The 23,746-nt window shown below is 48.3% G+C and overlaps 1 protein-coding gene across 1 annotated transcript in view; it reads right to left on the minus strand.

Annotated features, from left to right (window-relative positions):
* The window catches only part of GALNT10 (polypeptide N-acetylgalactosaminyltransferase 10), a 232,389-nt gene that overhangs the window by 32,081 nt on the left and 176,562 nt on the right, over positions 1-23,746 (minus strand). Inside the window, exons 5-7 of the mRNA XM_059062936.2 lie at positions 11,415-11,600; positions 6,964-7,147; positions 1,217-1,334 (exon numbers count right to left, since the gene is read on the minus strand). Coding sequence (XP_058918919.1) covers positions 1,217-1,334; positions 6,964-7,147; positions 11,415-11,600 — 488 coding nt within the window. The remainder of the gene's footprint in view (positions 1-1,216; positions 1,335-6,963; positions 7,148-11,414; positions 11,601-23,746) is intronic.

The raw sequence follows: 23,746 nt of genomic DNA on the forward strand, positions 1-23,746 counted from the left end.
TCTTTGTCCAAGATCACACAGCTGGTACGAAGTAGCAGAGCTACGACCTGACCTAGGCAATCTAACCTCAGCGCCGAAACCTTAATTTCCGTGTGTGACAATGGTCCTTTGCATAAGAAGTTGATGCCCGACTTGGCAGGCATCCGGGTTGCGTATTCACAGGGCTCAGCCCAGTTATGCTGCTGGCCATCCCTCACGGGTTGGGGATATGCCTTACCAGGGGTTCTAGGGGTGTTAGAAGCAGGCCCTGGCTGACCACGGGGGCACAGGACAAGCTAACCTTCCCCTCAGAGGGACTAAGCCTCTGTTCTTCACTTGAGATTGATAAAAAAAATCCCACAAAACGGGGAGGAATGGGGCCTCAGAAGTTTGCATAGTTAACTAGTAACCATCACCTCCTTTACCACCATTGTCAGAAGCTTCTACAGCACATGGACTGGTCTAATAGGTTATAGTAAATATATTTTCAGTGACTCTTTAATAGTTTCTACCAGTTATTAATTGGCTGTGTCCCTAGGCTGGGTATTAACCACTTTCTAGATATTATCTCATTTAATCTTCACAGAAGCTCTGTAAAGTAGGTAGTATGATTATTCTCTTAGATGAGGGAAGAAAGCTCGGAGAGGTAATCTAACTTGCCCAAAGTCACACAGCTACTGAGTGATGGAGTTGGGATTGGAATCCAGGCTTCTCTGACTCCACAACTCAAGCTCTTAGCCCCTGGTCTCTGTACATCAAACTCCAGCAGAGACAGATACAAAGGGAAGACTCAAGAAGGGTGGCCAGGAACCGCTAAAGACAAGTTGGCTTCTGTGAGGCCAGGGGACCATTCTCAGAACAGAGCTTCCTGCTGGCTCACGTGTCTTGTTCGGCTGTCGTGCTCTCTCTTCCCCTCTGCTGGTCTGCTGGGCGTCTCAATGGGAGAGACACCAACTCTAGTGGAAGTGAGGCCTGTCTTATTCCAACACTGTCATCTGAGAAGGGACAATGCAAGGCCAACACCAGCCAGAGTTATGGCTAAGGCCAGCCTTTGGCAACCTGAGGATCTCCATGCTGCCACCTCCGCTCAGTCCCCCTACCAACACACACACGGCAAGCAGTGGCTGGAGGCTCCTGACTTGATCACCAGGCTCAGACAGACGCTAAGCAGGCAGCCTGCCAGGACAGGCGCCACGGGCACCCCGCCAAGAACAAGGGGGGCTTCCCGAGAGCTCACCTTGAACGAGATTTCATACTGCTCCCCTCCCCAGATCTCCAAGCCTGGGTCATACCCGCCCAGCTCCCAGAACCACTTCCGATCCACGGCGAACAGTCCGCCGGCCATCACGGGAGACCTGCGGGAAGAAGAACCTGGTGTGAAGACGCGGACATCCTGGCCGTGTGCTCCTTGGTATCCTGCTCTCGGACACTGCTGTTCTCCCAGGGGTGATGCTCCCCGCTACTCTGTGAACACAGCCCACTTGTCCAGCAGGGAATCCAAAGCACTTCTGAGTGAGGCCCCTGGCTTTCTTCCTTCTTGCCTATACTTCTTCATAAATGCTACATTTTAACCAATGGACCCAAAATTCCTTTACGTGGTTAACACCTAAGAATACTTGTGAAATGAAATCATAGTGCTTTTCCCCTGTGGGCCCTGTAGTTGTACCATATATATATATATCTAATCTCTAGTCTTCCCATTGATTAAATGGTCTGAATCAGGTCTTTCCAAGCCTGTCTAGGCTGTAGAATGTCTTAGAGAGATGAAAACACATACAGCTTCCTGGGCCCGACCCCAGACCTACAAAACAGTCTCTGGGGGCATGGAGCTTAGGAGTCTGTGCTTTTGGATAAGATTGTTTGATGATTCTCACTCTGTAATCCCAGCATAGATATTTTTTTTTTCTGCTGAGAGTTTATAGAAGAAGCCACAGTCACTGTTCTTTCAGTTAAACTGGGATAAGATTAACTCCACTCATTCATTCTCTCGTTCGTTTCTTCATCGAGTACCAGCTGAGAAGCAGATGCCGGAAGAATTTGGAGGTAAATCAGGGTCAGATGGAATCTTCAGGGGATGCCAACATGGCAGGGCAGCCACCTCAGGAGAGGAGGACCCAGAAGACAGGTTGGGTGTAACAAGGGCCTCTGGGAGGTGCAGACAGCACTACGGGAATGGAGGGAGTGTCTGCCTCTAGCTTGTCGGGGTGAGGAGGGAAGCTGGGGCAAGAGTCAAGGAAGGATGCTCAGAGGGTGGCATTCGAAGTGGCTATGAACAAGGTGGGAGCTTGGGGGAGGGGAAGGCACCCAGGAGGAGAAAGCACGAGCTCGGGGGCAGAGATGATCAAGCGTGGGGTGTGGCTTGCCCAAGGTCCCCACGGCGCCTCCCGTGGGGCCAGCACCTGGGAGGGGCCACCAGGGTTTGCCGTGTGAAAAGCTCTCTGAGTGGCTGTGGCCTTGTCTGACTCCACTGGAAAACTCCAAACCCTCCAAGGAAAACCATTCCAGCAGCAACGTCCGCGGCCCCTCCCGGCTTGGGGAACAGCACGCTCAGGGCAAGTGGACTGACTTGGAAAGAGGTGAGTTAACCCACACGCTTTGCGAGGCTTCCTGCAGTAGATGGGCCCTGATAGCACAGGAGGGGACCCCTTTAGAAAGGACTCCCTTGATCACTGACCGAGGCCTTGAATCTGCCAGGCGCTGTACTGAGCTAATTTATTACCAAAATGAATTTACTCCTCACGTTGACCTCGTGAGCCCGGATCAGAAACGGGGAAATCCTCACTGCAACCTCAGCTCTTCCCAAACCCTGTGGTGGGGTCTGGGGTGAAGATTTTAGCCCCGGAACCCTGTGCTGCTGGGTACGGGAGCCACTGGCCACATGCGGCTTACTGACACTTGCAGTGTGGCTGGTCTGAACTGAGAGGTGCTGGCAGTGTGAGATGCACACTGGATTTCCCAGACTTAATGTGAAGAAAAGAACCGAAAAGATCTCATTCATAATTTGAAAGCATTGGTCACATGTTAAAATGAGAATATTCTAGATATACTGGGTTAAATGCAATACATTACTAAAATGAACTTTATCTGCTTCCCTTTATCTTTTTTTAACGTGGCTATGAGGACATTCAGAAGTACGTATGTGAGTCGCATCACACTTCTATAGGACAGTGCTGATTTAACCTCTTTCAGCTGGTTTCCCCATCTACACAGGGACGTAGAGCTACCCTTGCTAGCTCACACTGCTAGTACAGTTTTGAAAGTAACCAGTACCATAGGAAAGTAAGGTGTTAGTAGTATCAACTTTCTTCTGTCTTATGAAGGTTGTAGGGTTTCCGGTTTTTCTGGCTGGAGCCGTGATGCTTGGAGGGCCGGAGAGTGCTTCTGGCTCCGTGTTTCATGGGAAATCAAACCTAAGACTCTGCACAAAAACGTCAGCCTGGGTGGAAGCGAGCGGCAGGGGCCGTGGTAGGATAGGTAGGGTATTAGCTGTAAGGCATTTTGGATGCTCGAGGCTTCACCTCCAGAGGGAGGCCTCTCCCCTAGCCTGGCCGGTTTTCTGCTGTGCTCAACAGTAATAATAACAACAATTCTGAGCATCTAGTGTGTGTACCACTCACCTCACCAACATCACCAGCTCTCACAAAGCCCTATTACTAGCCCTCTTTTCACATGGAGAAATTTGGAATTCAGAAATGCTATATGCTCTGCTCAAGGGCACGTAGTTAGTAAGTGGATGAGCTGCCACCAAAGCCTGTGTCTTTCAAATATCATGACACGGCTCTGTGCCTGTAGCGTGCCCACTTGCCGAGCAGCATGGGGAGGTGTGCAGACAATGACCAGGATTTCTTAGTGGCCTGTTCCTGGGGTTTTGTCCGAGTGCAACACAGAAGAGAGACTTCTGGAAGGAACTGGAAGAGAGTTCAAAGGGTTTAGAAACTCCTTTGTGCTCGTTTTTCTCCAATTGCTCTCCTCCACGGAGGGAGTTTCTGAAGGGGAACTTCTTGACCAAGGAGGCTGGTTCTGGCCAGCATTACACCTGCTCTGAGTATTCAACCAACAATTATTAATTGCCTTAATAATTGTTTCATAATTATTACAAATAATTATTACAAATTTGTAGAGGTGGCACCTCTACAAAGGATGGAGAGTCCCTCGGGAAGCATCTGGGCCAGTGGCTCTCAAACTTGGCCATATGTCAGCATCATCTGGGAACTGATGCCTGAATTCCCCACCCTGAGACTCTGGTGTAACTGGACTCAGGGGCAGCCTCGGTGGTTCTTCTTCTTCTTCTTTAAAGTTTTTATTGGGGTACAGTTGATTTACAATGTTGTGTTGGTTTCAGGTGTACAGCAAAGTGAATCTGTTATACTCCTTCTTATTATTATTCTTTTTGTTTTTAACTTTATTTTAATAACTTTATTATTATTATCTTATTATTCTTTGTTTTAAATAAACTCCCCAGGTGGTGGCAACATGCAGCCAGGGTTTAGAGTCCCTGCTCTAGGGCTGGGCCAACCCCTTTAATATCCAGACAAGGAGACTGAGACTGCAGACAAAACTAGCTGGGCCTCTGCTTCTAACCAGCTGCACGACCTGCACCCACCCCTCCCTCATCCTGCAACGAGGAGACTGAATGGGCCAAGACCCACCATTACGTACCTTTCAAATCTAGGGCCTACAAGTCAGCTTATGGCAAAGATTCAAACCATAAAAGGGGGTTCTGGTTACCCTAAAAATTCCATTCTCTGGAGCAGCCTGCCTAACCTCAGCCTCTGCTACGTGTCACCTTGGGCAAGTATCGTTTCTTCTCTGAACTAGAGTATCCCCATCAGTCAAGTGGAGAGAGTTCCACCAACACCCAAGGGCATGTTGTGAGAATCAAGCACGGTCATGTCAGCTGGAACTGCTTTGCCACGTCAGGCCAAATGTTAGTTACTCCTGTTATTAACATTCTTCTCCAAAGAATTCAGGACAACTGGGGGCTGACTCTGGGGCATACTGGGGTAGGACCTGGCTGCATGATGTGGTGTTGGCTAAACCATATCTGTGGCCTAAGAAGGGCTCTAATAGTAGTGTTTGACCATGCTTAGGATACAGGAGGTCAGGACCAGAGCACAAACGTCTGGCCTGCTGAGTAAGCACGGGGGATCCACTCACGCTCTCCACTCTCAGCTCATGCTACTCTCTTGCCCTGGTCACCTTCCATTTCCTCAAGCAAGCCCACCTCTTCCTACCTCTGAGCCTTCCCTGCGGCTCACAGCATTAGGGGCCCCCCAGGAACCCTGGGTGCACTGCGCCCATGAAGATGACTGAGCCGCCAACAGCCCCCCTTTCTCAGATGGAGAGGGTGAGGCAGAGTGGCTGGACTTCACTGGGGCTAAGCCGTGGTTAGGCAGGGGTGGCAGACAGAATAGTGGCCTCCCAAAGAAGCCAATGTCCTAATTCCCGGGACCTGTGACTCTGTTGCCTTACACAGCAAAGGGCCTCTGCAAGGGTGACTAAGTGAAGGATCTTGAGATGGGGAGATTATCCTGGGTTACCTGGATAGGTCCAATGTAATCACAAGGGTCCTTATAAGTGAAGAAAGAGGCAGGGGGCTCAGAGTCAGAGAAGGAGACGTGATGATGGAAGCAAGAGACTGGGAGAGGGAAGGGGGAGGGAGGTGTAGGGGGAGACAAGGAGAGGGAGGAGGGGAAGACTGGAAGATGTTATGTTGCTGGTTTTGAAGATGGAGGGAGCCATGAGGCAAAGAATGTGAGCAGCCTCTAGAAGCTGGAAAAGGCAAGGAAATGGATCCCTTCCTGGGGCACCAGGAGGAAACACAGCACTGCCAACGCTAAATCAGTGAGACCCTTTCGGACTTCTGACCTCCAGAACTTTAAGAGAATAAAGTTGTGTCGTTTTATTTTATTTATTTATTTATTGGCTGCGCCGTGACCAAGGATTAAGCCCGCGCCCCCTGCAGTGGAAGCACCAGCTCCAACCCCTGGACCACCAGGGAAGTCCCTGTGTTGTTTTAATAAGCCAGTAAATTTGTGGTAATTTATTACTGCAGTGACAATTAGGAAACTAATCAGGAAACCAATACAGCTGGAGAGGCTGGACTTTGGCTTTGTACCCAGAGGTCTTTCCACATCTCTGGCAGGAGAGCTGGAGCGGCTCACGTGACAGCTGCAGGGATGGCGAGCCCACTGTGGGAGGAAAGACCCTTCTGGAACTTGGGGTACCAGAGGGGCAGTGGGCTCTGTTTCTGGCTTAGCCACTAGCCCACTGTGTCCCCAGGGAAGCCCCTCCCTGTCCTGGAGCCCGAGTCTCCTCATCGGCAAAGCGGTTGGAGTCCGTTACCTGTAGGCTCCCTCTAGCCCTGCCGTTCCAGGATGCTACGGGTGCGGTCCACACACCCGCACCCCACACTTCCACCGTGGGACAAGCTATTTCCCCGATACTTCCAAGAGGGTATAACTGATGGATGGGAAAGTCGGCTCCAGAGGCAGACAGACCTGCAAGGCACTGAGCCTTTGCCGCTTCACAGCTGCGTGACCTGGACAGGCTGCTTAACCTCCCGGAGCCTTGGTGTCCCCATTTGGAAAACATGGATCATAACTTTTACTACATATGCTGTTGGAGGTTAAATAAGATCACCGTGTAGTGTGCTCGGCACTGCGCCTGGCACTTAGAAAGTGTGCAATAAATGGTGGTGACAATGACAACGAGAACGATGATGATGATGATTACAACGGGGTGCTAGGCTTGCCACCCCGCGCTGGCAGTCCTCAGAGTGGGCAAGGAAGAGGCGATCAGCTTGGTGGTCCGTGAGCCAAGGCTCCGTGACAAGCTGGGAGGGGACTTTGCTTCTGTTGGGGACGTCTGCCCTGGCTCCCCTGCAATGGACTTCTGGGGGGGGGTGGCGATCCTGAGTTGTGTGTGTTGGGGAGGGCTCCCTGGGGTCAGCCACTGGGACCGGCCTGGGTCACTTGTACTTACTCAAATGGGTCGCTGGGGTCAGCTTTCTGCAGTTCTGGAGGGATCGGGATCCGCTTATAGTACATCTCCCAGTCAAAGGCGCCCCGCATGGCATCCCCCGCCTGCGTCTCATACCGGAAGTCGTCGTGGTCAATCACATCGATCATTGGGCACACAATGGTCTTGCGGTTCCGAGCGATGCGGTCTGAAGAAGCCAAGAGATGCCCATTAAGGAGGCCGGATGGGAGAGCAGCTACATGCATGACCCTGCTCTGCAACTTATTCACATTTTTAACATGTTTCCTGGGTGACTTCTCTGGACACTCGAGTTTGAGAATCCGTGAGGAAGAAAGCGCACAAGCTTTAAGCAAGATGGACCAGGGCTCCCAGCCCATATGCTGCTGTCCACGAGAGGGCCCTGGGCCGGCTACATCAATGACATCTCAGCCTCAGCATTCTCCTCTGTGAAATGGGGAGAAGAGGGCCTGGTTGCAGGAGTACTGGATACAGTACTGCTTGAAGGTGTTGAGCACAGCTGTCTGTCATGCTCAGCATTGCTATGCAAAAAGATTAACTTCCTTCTGGGAGGGTCCCTGTTCTGGCCCTCCCCATTCCGAGTCCTGAACTTGACTTGTGGCTCAGCAGCCAGGCACTCCAGCACTTGCCCCTCATGGCAGACTGCCTGTCCCTGAAGCTCCCCAACACCTCCTAGCTGCCGTCAAAGAACAAACGGTCCTTGCAAGAGAGTCCAGCTCACGTTTTCCAACAGCCAGAACTACTGAAGAGGGAACGGACTATCCCATGAGCTCCTCAGGACTGGAGGTGTGCAAGCAGGGCCCGGTGGACCTCTGCCCTGCAGGAATGATGCAGGCAAGGTGACTCAAGATAGCAAACAGGGGTCTTAACCTAGATGGCTCTATGTCCCTTTCAAGCCAGGGAGAAGCTGATTCTATAAAATTCACTCTCTGCCCTTCAGTGCGCTTCCTGCCAAGAAGCCCTGACTACAACCAGGAGGTGCCACTGATTGGGGCAGGTAATCTGCCATGAGGGGTAAGTGGGCTGTGCTTGGGTGCCTGGCTGCTTGGGCCAGGAGTCAAGTCCAAGTCTTGGAATGCGGAGCCTGGTAGGGCCAGGGTAGGCTGGCAGCTGCCCAGGGCGCAGGCTTCATCAAGCTACTACAGATTTTTCTTCCAGGGGAGAAAGCAAAGCAAAGTTTTGCCTCTTTCTTAACTGCAAGACATGATCCATAGGTGGGTCATGAAACTGTGTGTGTGTGTTTGTGTGTGTGTTTGTAGTGAAGCAAAAAAGAATGTCAGGGTGCATTCTAGGTGATGAGGGAAAGTGGTTTTGGACAATATTTCAGTCATACTGCATCAGTGTGTACATTTGTGTACTGGATTGACATGTCTAATGTATTTCTGTGGCACATGCTCAGAAAACTGAGAAATGGTGCTTTTGATGCTGTCCTCAAGTGTAGATCTGGGGCCACCAGTGCCAGAAGCACCGAGGGTGTGTTAAAAAATCCCCCTAGGGCTGGCCAGCCCCAGGCTCACTGAATCAGGATCTCTTGGGGTGGAGCCTGGATCTGCCTTGTGGACATGCTCTCTAGGGATTAAGGAAGCAGAAGAATCTTCCCAGGGAAAGATCTAGAGAAGGGCCTCACTTCCTGATAATTCATGGCCACGTGAGGGATTTCCCTTCCAGAGAGGGTGTGTGTTGAGGACACAGTGCTCTGCTGGATGCTGGCTGATTGGGGGAGGTGTAAGGTCAAGGCGGTGGCATCAGAGGTAGCATTCCACGGTGCTGTACTCACTTGAAGACACAATGCCCAGGTGCAAACCCTGGTTTTGTCATCTATGAACAGTATAACCTTGGAAAAGGTTATCTGATGCCTCTGAACCTCTGTTTCCTGGCCAAGAAAATGGAGGAAGACAGCACCTATTTCCTGGGATCTCTGTGAAGACCAAGTGGGATGATGGGGCCAAGATGCTTAGCCCAACCTCGAGCACATGACGAGCCCTCTGCCGACATCCTTTGTGCCCAGGATCGCTGAGAGCAGCTCAGAAGCAGGAGCTGGAAGGGTGAGTATCCCCCTCATTCTCTCTGCCCTTCAGTTTTCTCATTTGCAGTATGTGGATAATAAGGCCTGCTCTGTCCGCTTTAGCAGTCACATTCAAATGTGGGCTGTGATAAAAAAATGATAAGGGACTAGCAGAGGCATGATGATGGTGACGATGACGATGATGATGATGACAGTGATGATGATGATGACAGTGATGATGGTGGTGATAGAGATGAAGAAAATGATGAACAGCAGTGGCTTTCCTTTCAGGGGAGCTGAATCCCTTTCAGGCTCAGAAATGCCTACTCTCCAAAGAAGGCAGGGTGAACCGGGCATGTTCATGGTTTCAGAGAAAAAAGCCGTGATGGGCTCGGTCAGCTGCTCATATAAGCAGGGATAGACTTTTACACCTACACCAGTGGTTCACATTTCTATTGGAAAAAGGGAAAAAGAAGAGGAAGAATGTTTCTTCCATGTATGGCTGCAGATTATGAAAATTACCCTCATATATTTCCATAGAAACTGAGTTAAGGCTGTTAAAACAAGGGTTAAGGCTTGTTAACCACAAGCTCAACTTCGTGTTCTACCACTTCAGTCTCCTTATGAGTCACTGAATGACCCCCCCCCCAAATGTGATGTTCCTTCAGGACTATAAATTAGATGATTATTTTTTTAAATTAAAAACAAATATTTTATTTATTTATTGGCTGCATTGGGTCTTAGTTGCGGCACGCAGGACCTTTCTTTGTGGCGTGCAGGATCTTTCGTCATGGCGCGCAGGCTTCTCTAGTTGCAGCGTGTGGGCTCAGGAGTTGTGGCACGTGGGCTCAGTAGTTGCGGCATGTGGGCTTAGTTGCCCCATGGCAGGAGGGATCCTAGTTCCCCGACCAGGGATCAAACCCTCGTCCCCTGCATTGGAAGGCGGATTCTTAACCACTGGACCACCAGGGAAGTCCCAATTAGGTGATTTACAGTGAAGCCTTTTCTCTTTTTTGTTCTCTTTCAGTCATGAGAGGCAGATGCAGATCTCTTGGTTTAATTAGGTAAACAGTTTACCAGAAGATCTGGGTTATATCCTTTTCCTAACCCAGTGGGATCCTGGACCCTTGGGGTCAGAAGCATATCATCTGATATTAGAGTTTCATGTTGATCTGTGTTAGGAAACAAACTTGCTGGGTTATCCCATGAAACCGTGTGGGTTTTGCTTTCTGTCCTCACTTCTGAATGGGGGCCTAACCAGTGCTCCCCAAGGTATAGTCCCTGGACCAGCAGCACTGGCACCACCCAGAGGCTGTTAGGAATGCAGCTTCTAAGGCCCCACCCCAGACCTCCTGAACCAACCACTCTGGAGCAGGGCTCAGCACTCTGTGTGTTAACAAGTCTTCTAGGTGATTCTGATACACACTCAAGTTTGCCCTAAACTCGAGTCCTCTTTGCTCCCTATGCTTTCTGTCACGGAGAGCATACCCATCCATTTTTGAGGCGTTCACTTTTCTCTCTGGATTGACAGATCTTTCCCAATCTGCCTCCGTCTCTGTCCCTCACCTGACTCCCAGCCCCAGTAGGACATTTCCTCTTCAGGGTCCACCTATCAGCAGCAGCCCAATGCCTTCCTCAAAGCTCAGAGCCTAGGGATTCAGACCTGGTTCTTCAACCAGCTATGAGGCACCTCACTGCCCAGCAGCCAGGCCTCGTGTCTCCCTTCTGTCCACAAGCCTACGTGGACAACTCTTGGATCACGCTGCCCTCTGTCTGGAGCCCTTACCTGAGAGCTGTCAGAAACTCTCCAAAGAGGAAATGAATTTAGGGAGGCAGTGTGGAATCCTGAAAGAAGATACACTTTGGAACCAGAGAGATGGTGACTTTGACACTTATTGCCCAAGGGAACAAGTGAGTCACTCAAAATCTCTGAACTTCAGTCTCTTCTACTATAAAAAGGAGAGACTTTCGACCTGGCATGGTTTTGTGAGGGCTGAAGATAAAGCTTACAGCCTTCCCTGCTCACAGCAGCAGTGCAGTTGAATGATAACTGTTCTAAGTTGGTATGATGGTGTTCCCTACAATTTGGCTCTTAGCAGTAGGCAGCCTTGGCTTGCTTTCCAATAACACCTGAAGTAACCTGGGAGAAGCAATCATGTCACTAGACACTAATGTGCTTTATGACTTTGGGCAAGTCACTTCCCCTCTCTGAGTCTCAGCTTCCTCCTCTGTAAAATTAAGGGACAGAACTTTTAAGGTTGCTCTGAGCACTCCTGAGGGCCTGATACCCTCGTGGTGCCTGGCATTGTGCTGGGTGTATCTCAAGCAGGCAAGGGAAGACTTGTAGTATAGATGATTCCCTGCAGAAAGCAGGACCGGAGGCCAGTGGCTCACTCCAGGCCGCCTACCTCACCTTGCCAGCCTCCCTTACCGAGCAAGGGGGGAAGCCAGTTGACATTGGCTTCACAGTGTGAGTCCAAGAATGTGATGACATCCCCAGTTGCTGCTGAGGCCCCCAGCATCCGGGTCCTTATCAGCCCTTCCCGTTTCTTGGTTCGGAGAATCCTCACGCTGGGGAAAAGGGCCATGTAGTCTTCAAGTGGCTTCTTCAGGTGCTCTGTGAGGGAGAGAGAAGAGGACAGATGGATAGAAGGGTGAGTAATCATTCTTGTGACCCCTTCCTTACATGTGCACTGCACTTTACAGTTTAGATAGAGCTTTCCAGTGCACTGTCTCATTGGACCTTTCAGATAGGGTCAAGAAGGGTAGGAATAACCACCTGTGTGTTGCAAAGGGGGAAACTGAAGTTTAAAGAGGTCCATTGTTAGTGCCAGACCTGGAACACAGAGAGACCTTCTGTATGAGGGCGTTAGCAGCTGTGGTTTATGTCTGGCTGGGACCCATTCCCTCATTTTCTAGCAACAGTACTCTGATTTTCTTTGGAAAACTGCCCCTCCCCTTCTCAGTCCTTCAGACTTGGGTGGGCTTGACTACATCTCCAAGGGGGAGGAGCATGTGGCTTGGGCCTGACCAATCAGGGCATTCCATTTCCTTGGCCACAGTGATTGGTTCAGGGATGGACATGTGGCCTGAATTGGTCCAAACAATGAATCCTGAGAATTCTTTTTCAGAACTATTGAAAAATGAGGCCCTTTTTTCTTACTAGATTTGCTAGGTTGTTTGGCCCTAAGTCTGGAGTTGCTTGTGACATCTTCAGCAAAATGAGGTGATGAGAGGTGGGAAGATCTGCTGAGACTGAAGCCAACATGTAAAAAGAGAGTGAAAAGATGGAGAGAGACATTATCCTGATAACATTTTGATTCTCCAGATGCCCCTGTGCCTGAAGCAGAGAGACTCCCAGATGTTCTTATTACACATAACAACCAATTCCTCTTTTTGCTTATTCTAATGTAGGCTGGCTTCTGGCCCATGCCTGGAAAAGCTGTTATAAATAAATCTCAAAGATAGTCTCTTTCTACTAAAAGTGCCAGCCTTAATGTTAGTGTCTCTTGATTTTAATCAGGGTTACAGCCCTTTATGAAAACTCTAGTATGGCTACAAAAAAACCCTATAGTTTATATCCTACTTAATGGTGAAATATTGAATGCTTTTCTCCTAAGAGCAGGAGAAAGGCTGTTCACTTTCTCTCCACTTTACTACTGTTCTAGAATTCCTAGCCAGTGTAACTGGTAAGACAAGGAAATAAAAGCCATAAAGATTGGAAAGAAAAAGGTAGCAGTATTTTTAATTGTAGATGACATGATTGTTTACACAGAAAATCTTAAGAAATCTACAAAGAAACTAGAACAGGGCTTCCCTGGTGGCGCAGTGGTTGAGAGTCCGCCTGCCGAGGCAGGGGACTTGGGTTGGTGCCCTGGTCTGGGAAGATCCCACATGCCACAGAGCGGCTGGGCCCGTGAGCCATGGCCGCTGAGCCTGCGCGTCCGGACCCTATGCTCCGCAAGGGTAGAGGCCACAACAGTGAGAGGCCTGCGTACAGCAAAAAAAAAAAAAAAGAAACTAGAACAGGAAAACTTTGCAAGATTTCAGGATACAGATCAGCATTTAAAAATCAACTGTATTAAAAAAAAAAAATCAACTGTATTTCTATAGACTAGCAAATAAGAAAGCTATTTGAAAATGCAATTAAAATGGTAAAAATACCATTTACAATTTAACAAAGTGAGTACAAAATGTATACTGAAAACTACAAAACACTGTTGAAAGAAATGAACAACCAAAATAAACAGTAAGATAGTCCATGTTCATGGATCAGATGACTTAATGTTGTTAAGATGGCAATACCTCCTATGTTGATATACAGATTCAATATGATCAAAAAATCACAGATGGCTTCTTTGCAGAAATTGACAACTGACAAGCTGATCCTCAACTTTATGGAAATGCAAGGGATCAAGGAATCCAGGACAGCTAAAAAATGTTTTTTTGTTTTTGCTTCTCTCTGAAATATTTGGGTTCTTTTTTTACTTAATTAATTTATTTATGGCTGCATTGGGTCTTCGTTGCTGCGCGTGGGCTTTCTCTAGTTGCAGCGAGCGGGGTCCACTCTTCATGTGGTGTGCGGGCTTCTCGCTGTGGTGGCTTCTCTTGTTGTGGAGCACAGGCTCTAGGCGCACAGGCTTCAGTAGTTGTGGCACATGGGCTTGGTTGCTCGGAGGCATGTGGGATCTTCCCGGACTGGGGATCAAACCCATGTCCCTGCATTGGCAGGCAGATTCTTAACCACTGCGCCTCCAAGGAAGTCCCTAAAAAATGTTTTGATTACTTATACATGAACATTCATAGCAACAGTATTCACAATAGCCAAATGGTGAAAATAACCCAAATTTTCATCACCTCATAAATAGATAAACAAAGATGGAATATAGCCATACAACAGGATATTACTCAGCCAAAAAAGAAATGAAGTACAGATACATGCCACAATGTGGATGAACCTAGAAATCATCATATTAAGTAAAGGAGGCCAGACACAAAAGGTCACATATTATATCATTCCATGCGTATGAAATTCCAGAATAAAATCCAGAGACAGAAAGCAGATCAGTGATTACCATGAACTGGGGTGGAGGGGAATAGGGAGTGGCTACTTAATAAGTATGGGGTTTCCTTTTGGGGTGGTAAAAATATTTTGAAACTAGATAGAGGTGATGGTTGCACAACATTACTAATGTACTAAATGTCAAAGAATCATATACTTTAACATAGTATCGTATATTTTAACATGGTTAACTTTATGTTATGTGAATTTTACCTCAATTTAAAAAAAATGGGTAAAGGACATGAATAGCCACTTCTTGAATGAAGATACACTAATGGCCAATAAACACATGAAAAGATGCTCAACATCATTTGTCACCAGGGAAATATAAATCAAAATCATAACGAGATACTACTTCACATTCACTAGGATGGCTATAATGAAAAAGTAAGATAATAGGTGTTGACAAGGATGTGGAGAAGTAAGAATTCTCATACACTGTTGGTGGGAATGTAAAATGGTGCAGCCTCTTTGGAAAACAGTCTGGCAGTTCCATAAATAGTTGAACACTGTTATTATACAATCCAGCAATTCTACTCCTAGGTGTATATCCAAGAGAAATGAAAATATACGTCCACATGAAAACATGTACACTCATGTTCATAGCAGCAATTTTCATAATATCCCCTAATTGAAAATCAAATCATCCAAATACACATCAACAGATGAATGGATAAATAAAATGTAGTATATCCATACAGTGGAAATACTATTCAGCAATGAAAAAGAATGAGCTTTTGCAATAATATGAACGAGCCTGCTGGGTTAAAGAAGTCAGACAATTCTGCTCTGAATTCACTCCATCAGGAGTTAGAGCTGGAAGGGCCCTCCTAATTCAGGGGCTGTGGCTGAATCACCTGGTGAGCTGGCTGCAAATACAGCTGCTTGGGCATCCTCTCAGGCGACTGTGATTTGGTAAACTGAAGGCAGCATCAGCATCTTTGGTTTTACTTGACCCACAGGTAATTCTGATGTACAGCTAGGCCTGGAAAGCACTGGAGTAGTTCAGTCTCTTCATTTTATAGATAGAAAGCTGAAGTCCAGAGAAGGGAAGGTGCAATAGTTAACAGTAGAGCCAGGGCCCCTTGAATGGTTGATCCAGAACCCCCTGAACCTTTTATTTTTCTAACCTGTATAGAAATGAACCATTTTCACTGGTAAGGCAGATTATGACTTGCAAAGGAGCTTCACATATTTTATCTCCCTTGATTCATAAAATCATACTCTGCATTACAGTTCTCCCCATTTGACAGATGAGAAAACTGATGCTCAAAGAAGCTAAGAAACTTGCCCAAGGTCATACAGCCAGTAAGTTGCTGGGTTCTCTGTAGAAACATGAGGCTTTCCCCTTTCTAGCTGTGTTTTCCCTATCTCTCATAATCATATACTACTGGCACGATTTTTGCCACTTCTGCCTACCTCACTACAATTTACTTAAGATATTCTTTTTTAAATCAACTCACTTAAAAAATTTATTTATTTATTTATTTATTTATTTAGGCTGCACTGGGTCTTAGTTGTGGCATGAGGGATCTTTAGTTGTGGCATGAGGGATCTTTAGTTGTGGCATGTGGACTCTTAGTTGCAGCATGCATGTAGGATCTAGTTCCCCAACCTGGGATCGAACTGGGCCCCCTGCGTTGGAGTGCAGAGTCTTACCCACTGGACCACCAGGCAAGTCCCAGCTCACTTTTTTTCAATTAAAAATTTATTTTAAAAGGAAGCATTAAAAACTATAAATGGAAAATCGGTGCCATTTGTGATAAAGAGCTAATAAATTACAAAACCCAAACAAATAAGAATAAAGTGACGTTACTAGATTTTAGCCAGATCTTCCTGCCTCCCTCTTTGTCTAGAAGGGAGATATGGGCAACCAGTCGAGACTTTCCATCTGAGGTAATCAGAGGAAATGAAAGAGAACTGAAAAGAGGAAGCATTCTCTCCCCATGAGTCAATGTTACTTAATGCAAAGCCTCTGGGCCCCCTGAGATCATCTTAGGTACCGCTTAATCACTTTTGTGCTGGCGAACCTGGGGAAACACTGCTCCAGACACTTGATTTAAGTCTCCAGAAACTTAAAGAGTGGAGATGAGGTGTGTTTTGTGTTGTGTTGTCTGGCACCTTGCAAGCACCTTGGAGCAATTAAAAGATATACAGAGGAAAGATTAACTCCATATACAACCTGAGGCTGGAAGGCTGAAAAATACTCCAGGTTGCCTCTTGCTTGCTTGCAAAGATTAATATGGCTTCTCCGGCCCTTTCCCACTTCTCTTCGGAACAGTGGCTCTGTAGAGAGCAGAAATCAATTTGCCCTAATTGAAGGACTAAATCTTTCCAAAATAGACTTTCCTGGGCAGTGAGACAAGATAGCAAGAGGCATGATCACGCTCCAGATAGGCTGCTGTTCGGGCAGGAACACTATCTTTAAAGAAAAGAAAAAAAAAAAAAAATCCACAGTCATTGTCTTGTGACCAGTGTTTCTTCTTGGCTGGGTTCAACTGGTAGGTTATTAACACGAGGATGAGATAATCTCCTATACCACACACCACTACTCCCAACAGAGGGAGATATATCCCCCTGTCCGGCTCTAATCATTGAGGGCCTTGCTCGGGCAGAGCCCCATCGTTAAATCACCCCAAACGCAGATGGCCGCAGTCATTACAGATGGACCAATTAAGGCCTTTTGACAGCTTGTGGCAAAGTCGGCGCAATTATTTAGGGGCAATTATGCTCCTCCTGTCCTTATTAGAAAGAACATTTACATAAAATCAAGACTGTTGCCTTATTTTACCACGCTGTCTTCTTGGATGAGGACAGTCCGTAAAGTCATAGAATTTTAGAGCTGGAAGGGGCTTTAGATGAATATGATGACGGTTCTGACAATGACAATTACAGGGAACAATTCCTGAGGCCCTGCTCACACACGGAGCTCTCTACTGTATACACATAATCTCTGTCGCCTACAACACCACTACAAATGGGTTACTATGGCCCCCTTTTATACAAAAAGACACCATAAGGCTCAGAGCGGGTGGTGTCACCTGCCCAAGGAGCACAGTTTATAAATGATGGAGCCAAGGTCTAAAACCCGTCCCTGCCTGACTGTAAGAGAGCACCAAACCCCATCTCTGCCTCACTTCCGTCAGACCCTCCATTCTACCCAGAGAGGGACGGCTAGGACCAGAAGTTAAATGTCTTGCCCAGAATCATACAGTGAGTCTGTGGCACGGCGTTTTCCGTGCCGGGACTTCCCCCCACCTTCATAAGCCCTAGGGCAGGGATGGCAAACAAGCTTCATGGAAGTGTCTGTGCTCACAGGTGTGTAATGGATAGCTAAAGCAATGTTAAGAAAGACTCTGAGGCTATACCCTGGCTCAGTGTGCAAATGCCAGGGCTGAGAGATGTCTGCCCTGATGCAGCAGGAAGGCAGCTGTCCCAATGCTGCAGACGCATCATTCCCATTGCAGGGGTTGCTCTGATGGCACAGCAATACAGAATTGCTCTTGCTTTTATTATCCCTAATCTCACGAGGAGCCAGAGCCATCCAATGGGGGCGGGGGGGTGAGGCTGATCCTGAAGGTGAGCCCCCATCAGGGTAAGGCTCTACGCAGGTGTTCAAAGAGCACTCACCAGAGTGCTCACAGGTGGATTCTGGGTGCCCTGCCCACACCCCTTCAGCATTTTGTTCTCCGCCTGCCTGCCTCCCACCCGCCACCACCTGCCGCTGCCTGGGGCTTGGCATCCACGTGGTAGACCTCGACTGAGGGCCCGTCGTGTGTGTGCACAACCGCCCCGGCCCCCGAGCACGTGCTCTGTGCTGGCTCCCAGTGGGAGCCTATGCCCGGCATAGGCACCCTTCCTGGCTGTCTCCCCTTCCTCTTCTCACTTCCCCACTCTCTTGCTGCTGTTTCCTGAAATCTCCTCTCAAACTAACTCCTTGCACTCAAATCCTGTCTCAGGATCTGCTTCAGGAAACCCAAACCAAGACAGTGTCCAAGTGGCAGTCATGGGTTAGAGGATCTGCAAGGCTGAGGGTGTGATCCCTTGAAGGTGATGACTTTGGATCAGCAACACGATGATGTTTGGAACCGTTATTTCTGTAAATAATGGTCACCATGTGTTTAGTACACTCCCTCCCAGGCATGAACCCAAGCACCCGACATGCATTTACGCATCGCATCTTCACAAACACTCCACGAGGCAGGTTGGTATCCCTGTTTTACTAATGAGGAAACCGGGGCACTGAGAGGATTAATAACTTTGCCCAGGTCTACACAGTAAGTGGCAGGTCTTGGATTTAAACTCAGGCAATCTGGCTCCAGAGTCTGTAGGCTTCTTTGTTAAACTTTTTAAAAAAAAATTAAGAATCATTTCAAACATAATTTTAAAGAAGTAGAATAGAATAACGAAGCCCCAAGGATCCATCACTCAGCTTTGGGAACTGTCACTGCTGGCCTCTCTCGTTTCATCCCAGCCCCTGCCCACTGGATGATATTGGCGCTGATGGAGTTTGCGCCTGTAACCATCGTGCCATTAGAGGGGAGAAGCCTGGGGGGTTAACATGGAAGGATATTACAGCTTCCTCTGGACTAGACGTCCCTCTCCTAGGAACACACCCAGTGAGTTATCCCAATGTTGGGCACCCAGTATCTTCTCAGGAAATTCTTGCTGATTATCTCATTGGACTCCCCACAATAACCAATTCTGGGCAGGTGTCATCAGTTCTGGTGTTACTGGAGAGGAAACTGAAGCTCAGGAAAGGGAAGGCCTTGCCCTAAATCTCTCAGCTACTGAGGTATGAGTGAGGACCAGAACCCAAGGCCTGTGCTTCCTTGGTCCTCCTTGTATATCTCACCTGAAAATGCACATACTTCCCGGGAACTGCAGCCTCCCTGGTTCCTGTGTTTAATGGAGCCTTTCCCTCCTGTCTGCTCTGAAGGGCACTTAGGACCTGAGGATGGTTTTCCCTGGTGGGCTGTGCACCAGGAGTTGCACTCAGAGGAGTTGCTGAGAGTTGAACTGTGTCCTCCCCAAAAGGTATGTTGAAGTCCTAGTACCTCGGAATGTGGTCTTAACGTGGAAATAGCACCTTCACAGCTGTAATCAAGTTGAGATGAGGTCATACTGATTTAGGGTGGGCCCTAATCCAATGGCTGGTATCCTTTATAAGAAGAAGAAATTTGAATGCACAAGGAGAAGCCACTGACCAGAGGCAGAGACTGGAGTGATGCTTCTACATGCCAAGAAACACCAAGCATTGCTAGGGAGAGGCGAGGAGGGATCCTTTCCTAGAACCTGCAGAGAGAGCATGGCCCTGCTGACACCCTGTTCTCAGACTTCTAGGCTCCAGGACTGTGAGGGATTAAACTTCTGTTGTTTTAATCCACTGGTTTGTGGTGCCTTGTTGCGGCAGCCTGAGGACACTGAGACAGAAGAGAGGTTCTCACACGTTGGCATCGAAACAGTGACACAGCAAGAACATGGCCCCGGTTCTGGCCACTGCTGTCTCTTGTCTGGACCACTGTGGTCTGTGGTCAACCAAAAGAGCCACGACTGCTGTCCCCGTGTCCACCCTGTCTCTCTTCAGTCTGCACGCAGCAGTCCAGGGGGCCTCTTGGAAGAGAAGAGGACTGCACCGTGGCACCCTTCCGATCTCTTGCTTAAAACCTTTCCACGGCATCCGTGGCTCTCAGAAGAAGGTCCAAAATCCTTCCCAAGGATGACAAGCTGTGTATGGTGGGTCCTGCCCCCTCTTCAGCCTCATCTTGCCCTTCCCTTCCTTCCTGCCCTGCTCCATGTCATCTTCTTTCAGGCGTCCAAAGGCCCCATGACGACCCACCCCTTCTGCCTCAGCGTCTCTATCCAAGCCGGTCCTTCTATCTGCACTGCTGAGGTCTAAGCCTCTTCACATATCCCCCCAGTTAACTCCTGCTCATCCTTCAGATCTTGGTTCACCCCTCCGACTCCTCACTAAAGCCTTTCCTCACCTCCCAGACCACAGCAGGTCCCTAGGGCAGATGGCCACAGAAGCCCTGGACCTTGTCCTTCATGCCGCTCAGCTCGGATCATGGTTCCATACCCATGGACTGACTTAGTCTGCTTCCCTCCACTCTAGTCTGTAGGAGGGAGAGCTCTGTAACTGCTCTGCTTGCCAGTGTAGCCTTCGTGCCTAGTGGGGGGCCAGAGGCGTCTGCAAATCCCCGCTGAATCCACACGCCTTCCTCCTTCATCGTTTCATTTGATATGATGTGATGTGATTTCCCTGTGAAGGAAGCAGGTCCACGGCTCATCATCCTCACTGCAAGATGAGGGAAGTCAAGTTCAGAAGACGTTTCTGGTCCAAGGTGACACAGCCAGCCAGGTAAGTGGTGAAGACAGGACTCAAATCCAGGGCAGTCTGTTCTGGAATCTTTGCTCTACTGCTGTGTGTAATCAAATTAATTCCCAAGTAGAGTCCAGAGTTTCAATCTCTGGTGCCGTCGAGCCTTGCAGAGACTCCTGCTGAGGGGCACGAAAAATAAAGGAGCTCTGTGTGTCGCCAGAGCTGGCAGGACACCAAGCACATGGGAGAGGGCCCCATGGATGGGACCCCAAGGGAAGAGGAGGAGGGGGAAGGAGAGGGGAAGGAGAGAGAGGGGGAAGAAGGGGAGGGGGAAAGTAAGGAACAAGTCACAAACCAGACCCATATCCCTGTTGGTTCTCTGGCCTCGGGGGTGTTGTCAATAGTGCAGAGGTCACAGCGGGAGAGGCTGCCTTCCGCACGCTTGGGCTGGCTTCTGGGACTTCTAGGTGTTCTGGGTCTTGTCACGTCTCAGCTCTGCTGGGCTTCTGGCTATTAAACTGTCATAGCTCATCTGTTTCCAGGATTGATTTATTCATTTGTAAGTCTTAGCCACTGTATTCTAAGGCACTGCCAATCCATTTGGAGGTGGGCAGGTTCACAACAGCAGGCAAAACCCTTTGTCCTATTTTGATACTCAGATGCTTCTATAGCCAAAGGACAATTGTTAACATAAGGTAGACCCTCTCATCTTTTTTTAAAAAAAAAAAATATTTATTTATTTATTTATTTATTATTTTTTGGCTGTGTTGGGTCTTCGTTTCTGTGCGAGGGCTTTCTCCAGTTGCGGCGAGTGGGGGCCGCTCTTCATCGCGGTGCACGGGCCTCTCGCTGTTGCGGCCTCTCTTGTTGAGGAGCACAGGCTCCAGCCGCGCAGGCTCAGTAGTTGCAGCTCACGGGCCTAGTTGCACCACGGCATGTGGGATCCTCCCGGACCGGGGCACGAACCCGTGTCCCCTGCATCGGCAGGCGGACTCTCAACCACTGCGCCACCAGGGAAGCCCCGGACCCTCTCATCTTTATCGTCTCCGTCAGTGTCATGGTTTCTGCTGGGTGCCTACCGTGTGCCTAGGCCCAGTGTTAAGCACTCTTACCTACACACATTGTCTCGTTTCATTCTTACAACAACTCTCTAAGGCAGGCAGTGTGAACTATCTTAGACAAGGGGAAACTGAGGCCTAGAAAAGTTCTATGCCAATCTATGTTCAGACAGCTAGGAAGTGACAGCCAGGAATCAGACCAGTTGTTTCTGATGCCAAAGCGGGCATTACTAACCATGAAACTACACAAACCCTCGAAGTCCCTGGTCTCTCCATTCTGCCAGGTGGGTACCAGTTTCCAATCCCACAACCTCAACTCTGTCTCCTACCCCTTGGGGTGTCCAGGGCTTTCACTTGCTTGGAAAACTTGCAGACAGGTAAATATAAATAGCAGGAAAATTTAAAAGAGAGGTCAGGAAGGAAAGCTACGTTTGCACCAGGATGGGTTTTTGGCAGGGGAAATGTACAGGCCTTTAGGCATCATTTATTGTTTGGAAAAGGAAAGCAGATGAGCCCTTCAGGAGAGACATCCTTTTTCCTGGCCCAGAGTCCCAGGAGGAAGTTCAGAGAGTGGCAGAGCTGAAAGGGGCCTCCGAATACAGCTAGAAGGCCTTTTATTTTATTTTATTTTTTTTTGCGTTATGCGAGCAGGCTCAGCGGCCATGGCTCACGGGCCCAGCCGCTCCGCGTCATGTGGGATCTTCCCGGACCGGGGCACGAACCCGCGACCCCTGCATCGGCAGGCGGACTCTCAACCACTGCGCCACCAGGGAAGCCCCTAGAAGGCCTTTTACCTTCTCCTTTGACACGGGTCCTCTTATAACACATTCTAAGGCATTAACAGACACTTCTGATGTGTGTTTTTGAAAAAACAACCATTTCTTTCTTTTTTTCCCCTTCACTCTTCCCCTCCTCCCCCGCTTCTTGATAATATAGCTTTATTGAGATATAATCCACATACCATACAATTTACCCATTTAAAAAGCATACAACTCACTATCAAGGAGCCATTTCTTGCACTGCTGAAAGTAGCGAACCGACCATCCCTTAGTGAAGGTCTTTCTGCCAGGGGGAATTCAGTTCAGTTTAATCAAGAAAGCATTTACTGCACTCCTGCTGTGTGTGTCAGGAACTCTGCCGGGCACATTCCTTTCTGTTGATCTAACAGGGTGGTTTTCAAAGTGTGATCCCTACACCAGTTGCAACAGCATCATCTGGGAACTTAGGAGAAATGCCAATTCTTAGGCCTCACTCCAGACCGACTGAATCAGAGGAGTGGGGCTGTCGATCTGGAATTTAATGAGCTCTCCAAGTGATTCTGACGCGTGTAAACATTTGAGGGACACTGGTCCAACGTAATGCAGACGGTGACCTCAGAGAAATAAACCTAGGCAATTGTGATCATACAGCTGCCCCCTGCATCTGCGGGTTCTGCATCTGGGGATGCAACCAACCACGGATTGAAAATCTTCAGAAAAAAAATCCAGAATGCTCCAAAAAGCAAAACTTGAATTTCCTGTGTTGTGGCAACTATTTACATAGCATTACATCGTATTAGGTATTATAAATAATCCAGAGACGATTTAAAGCGTTCGGATGAGCGCAGGTTATATGCAAGTACTGCGCCATTTTATATAAGGGACTTGAGCATCCAGGGATTTTGGTATCTGTGAGGGCAGGATATGGTGGTGATGGTGCTCAAACCAATCTTCCCATGGATACCAAGGGATGACTGTTTTAGGATCTCTAAGTGATTAGAAACAGAACCCCATGTTTCCCGCTAGAATAACAGAAAAACTAAAGCTCTCCAAGGAATCCAAAACAATTTCCTGACCCTAGCAAAACAGTGAAGGGTATGGGTGCCCTCTCATCCTCCTCCTCAGACTCACAGCGGTCCCCACCTGGCCTGGACTCCCCTTCACCTCCCACCAGGACCCTCCTCTCACTTTCAAGTGAGAAAAGATCTGACAAACAAATGCACCTCCTGAGAGGCTCACAGCAAGGCTTCTCAAACCAGAGCCCTAAGAATCCCTAGGGGAACTGGTTTTCACACACTCACCTGGGAACCTCAGAGATTCTGATTCCCTATGTCAGGGAACAGTGCCTTCAAATCTTTTGACTATGACCCGTAAACAGAAGTACATTTTACATCATGAGCTGGTACACATATACATAACTGAAATACGAGGTGTGATGTACCCGGATGTGTTTTTTCTATTCTATCTTCTTGTATTTCACTTTTGTTAAAAAGCTGGTCATGACCCCAGAAACTGATTTCATGACATTGCAATGAGTCTACTACAGTGTGAAAAATCCTGACC

This window comes from Kogia breviceps, chromosome 4 (genome assembly GCF_026419965.1).
Source record: "Kogia breviceps isolate mKogBre1 chromosome 4, mKogBre1 haplotype 1, whole genome shotgun sequence".
Classification (NCBI taxonomy): Eukaryota; Metazoa; Chordata; class Mammalia; order Artiodactyla; family Physeteridae; genus Kogia; species Kogia breviceps.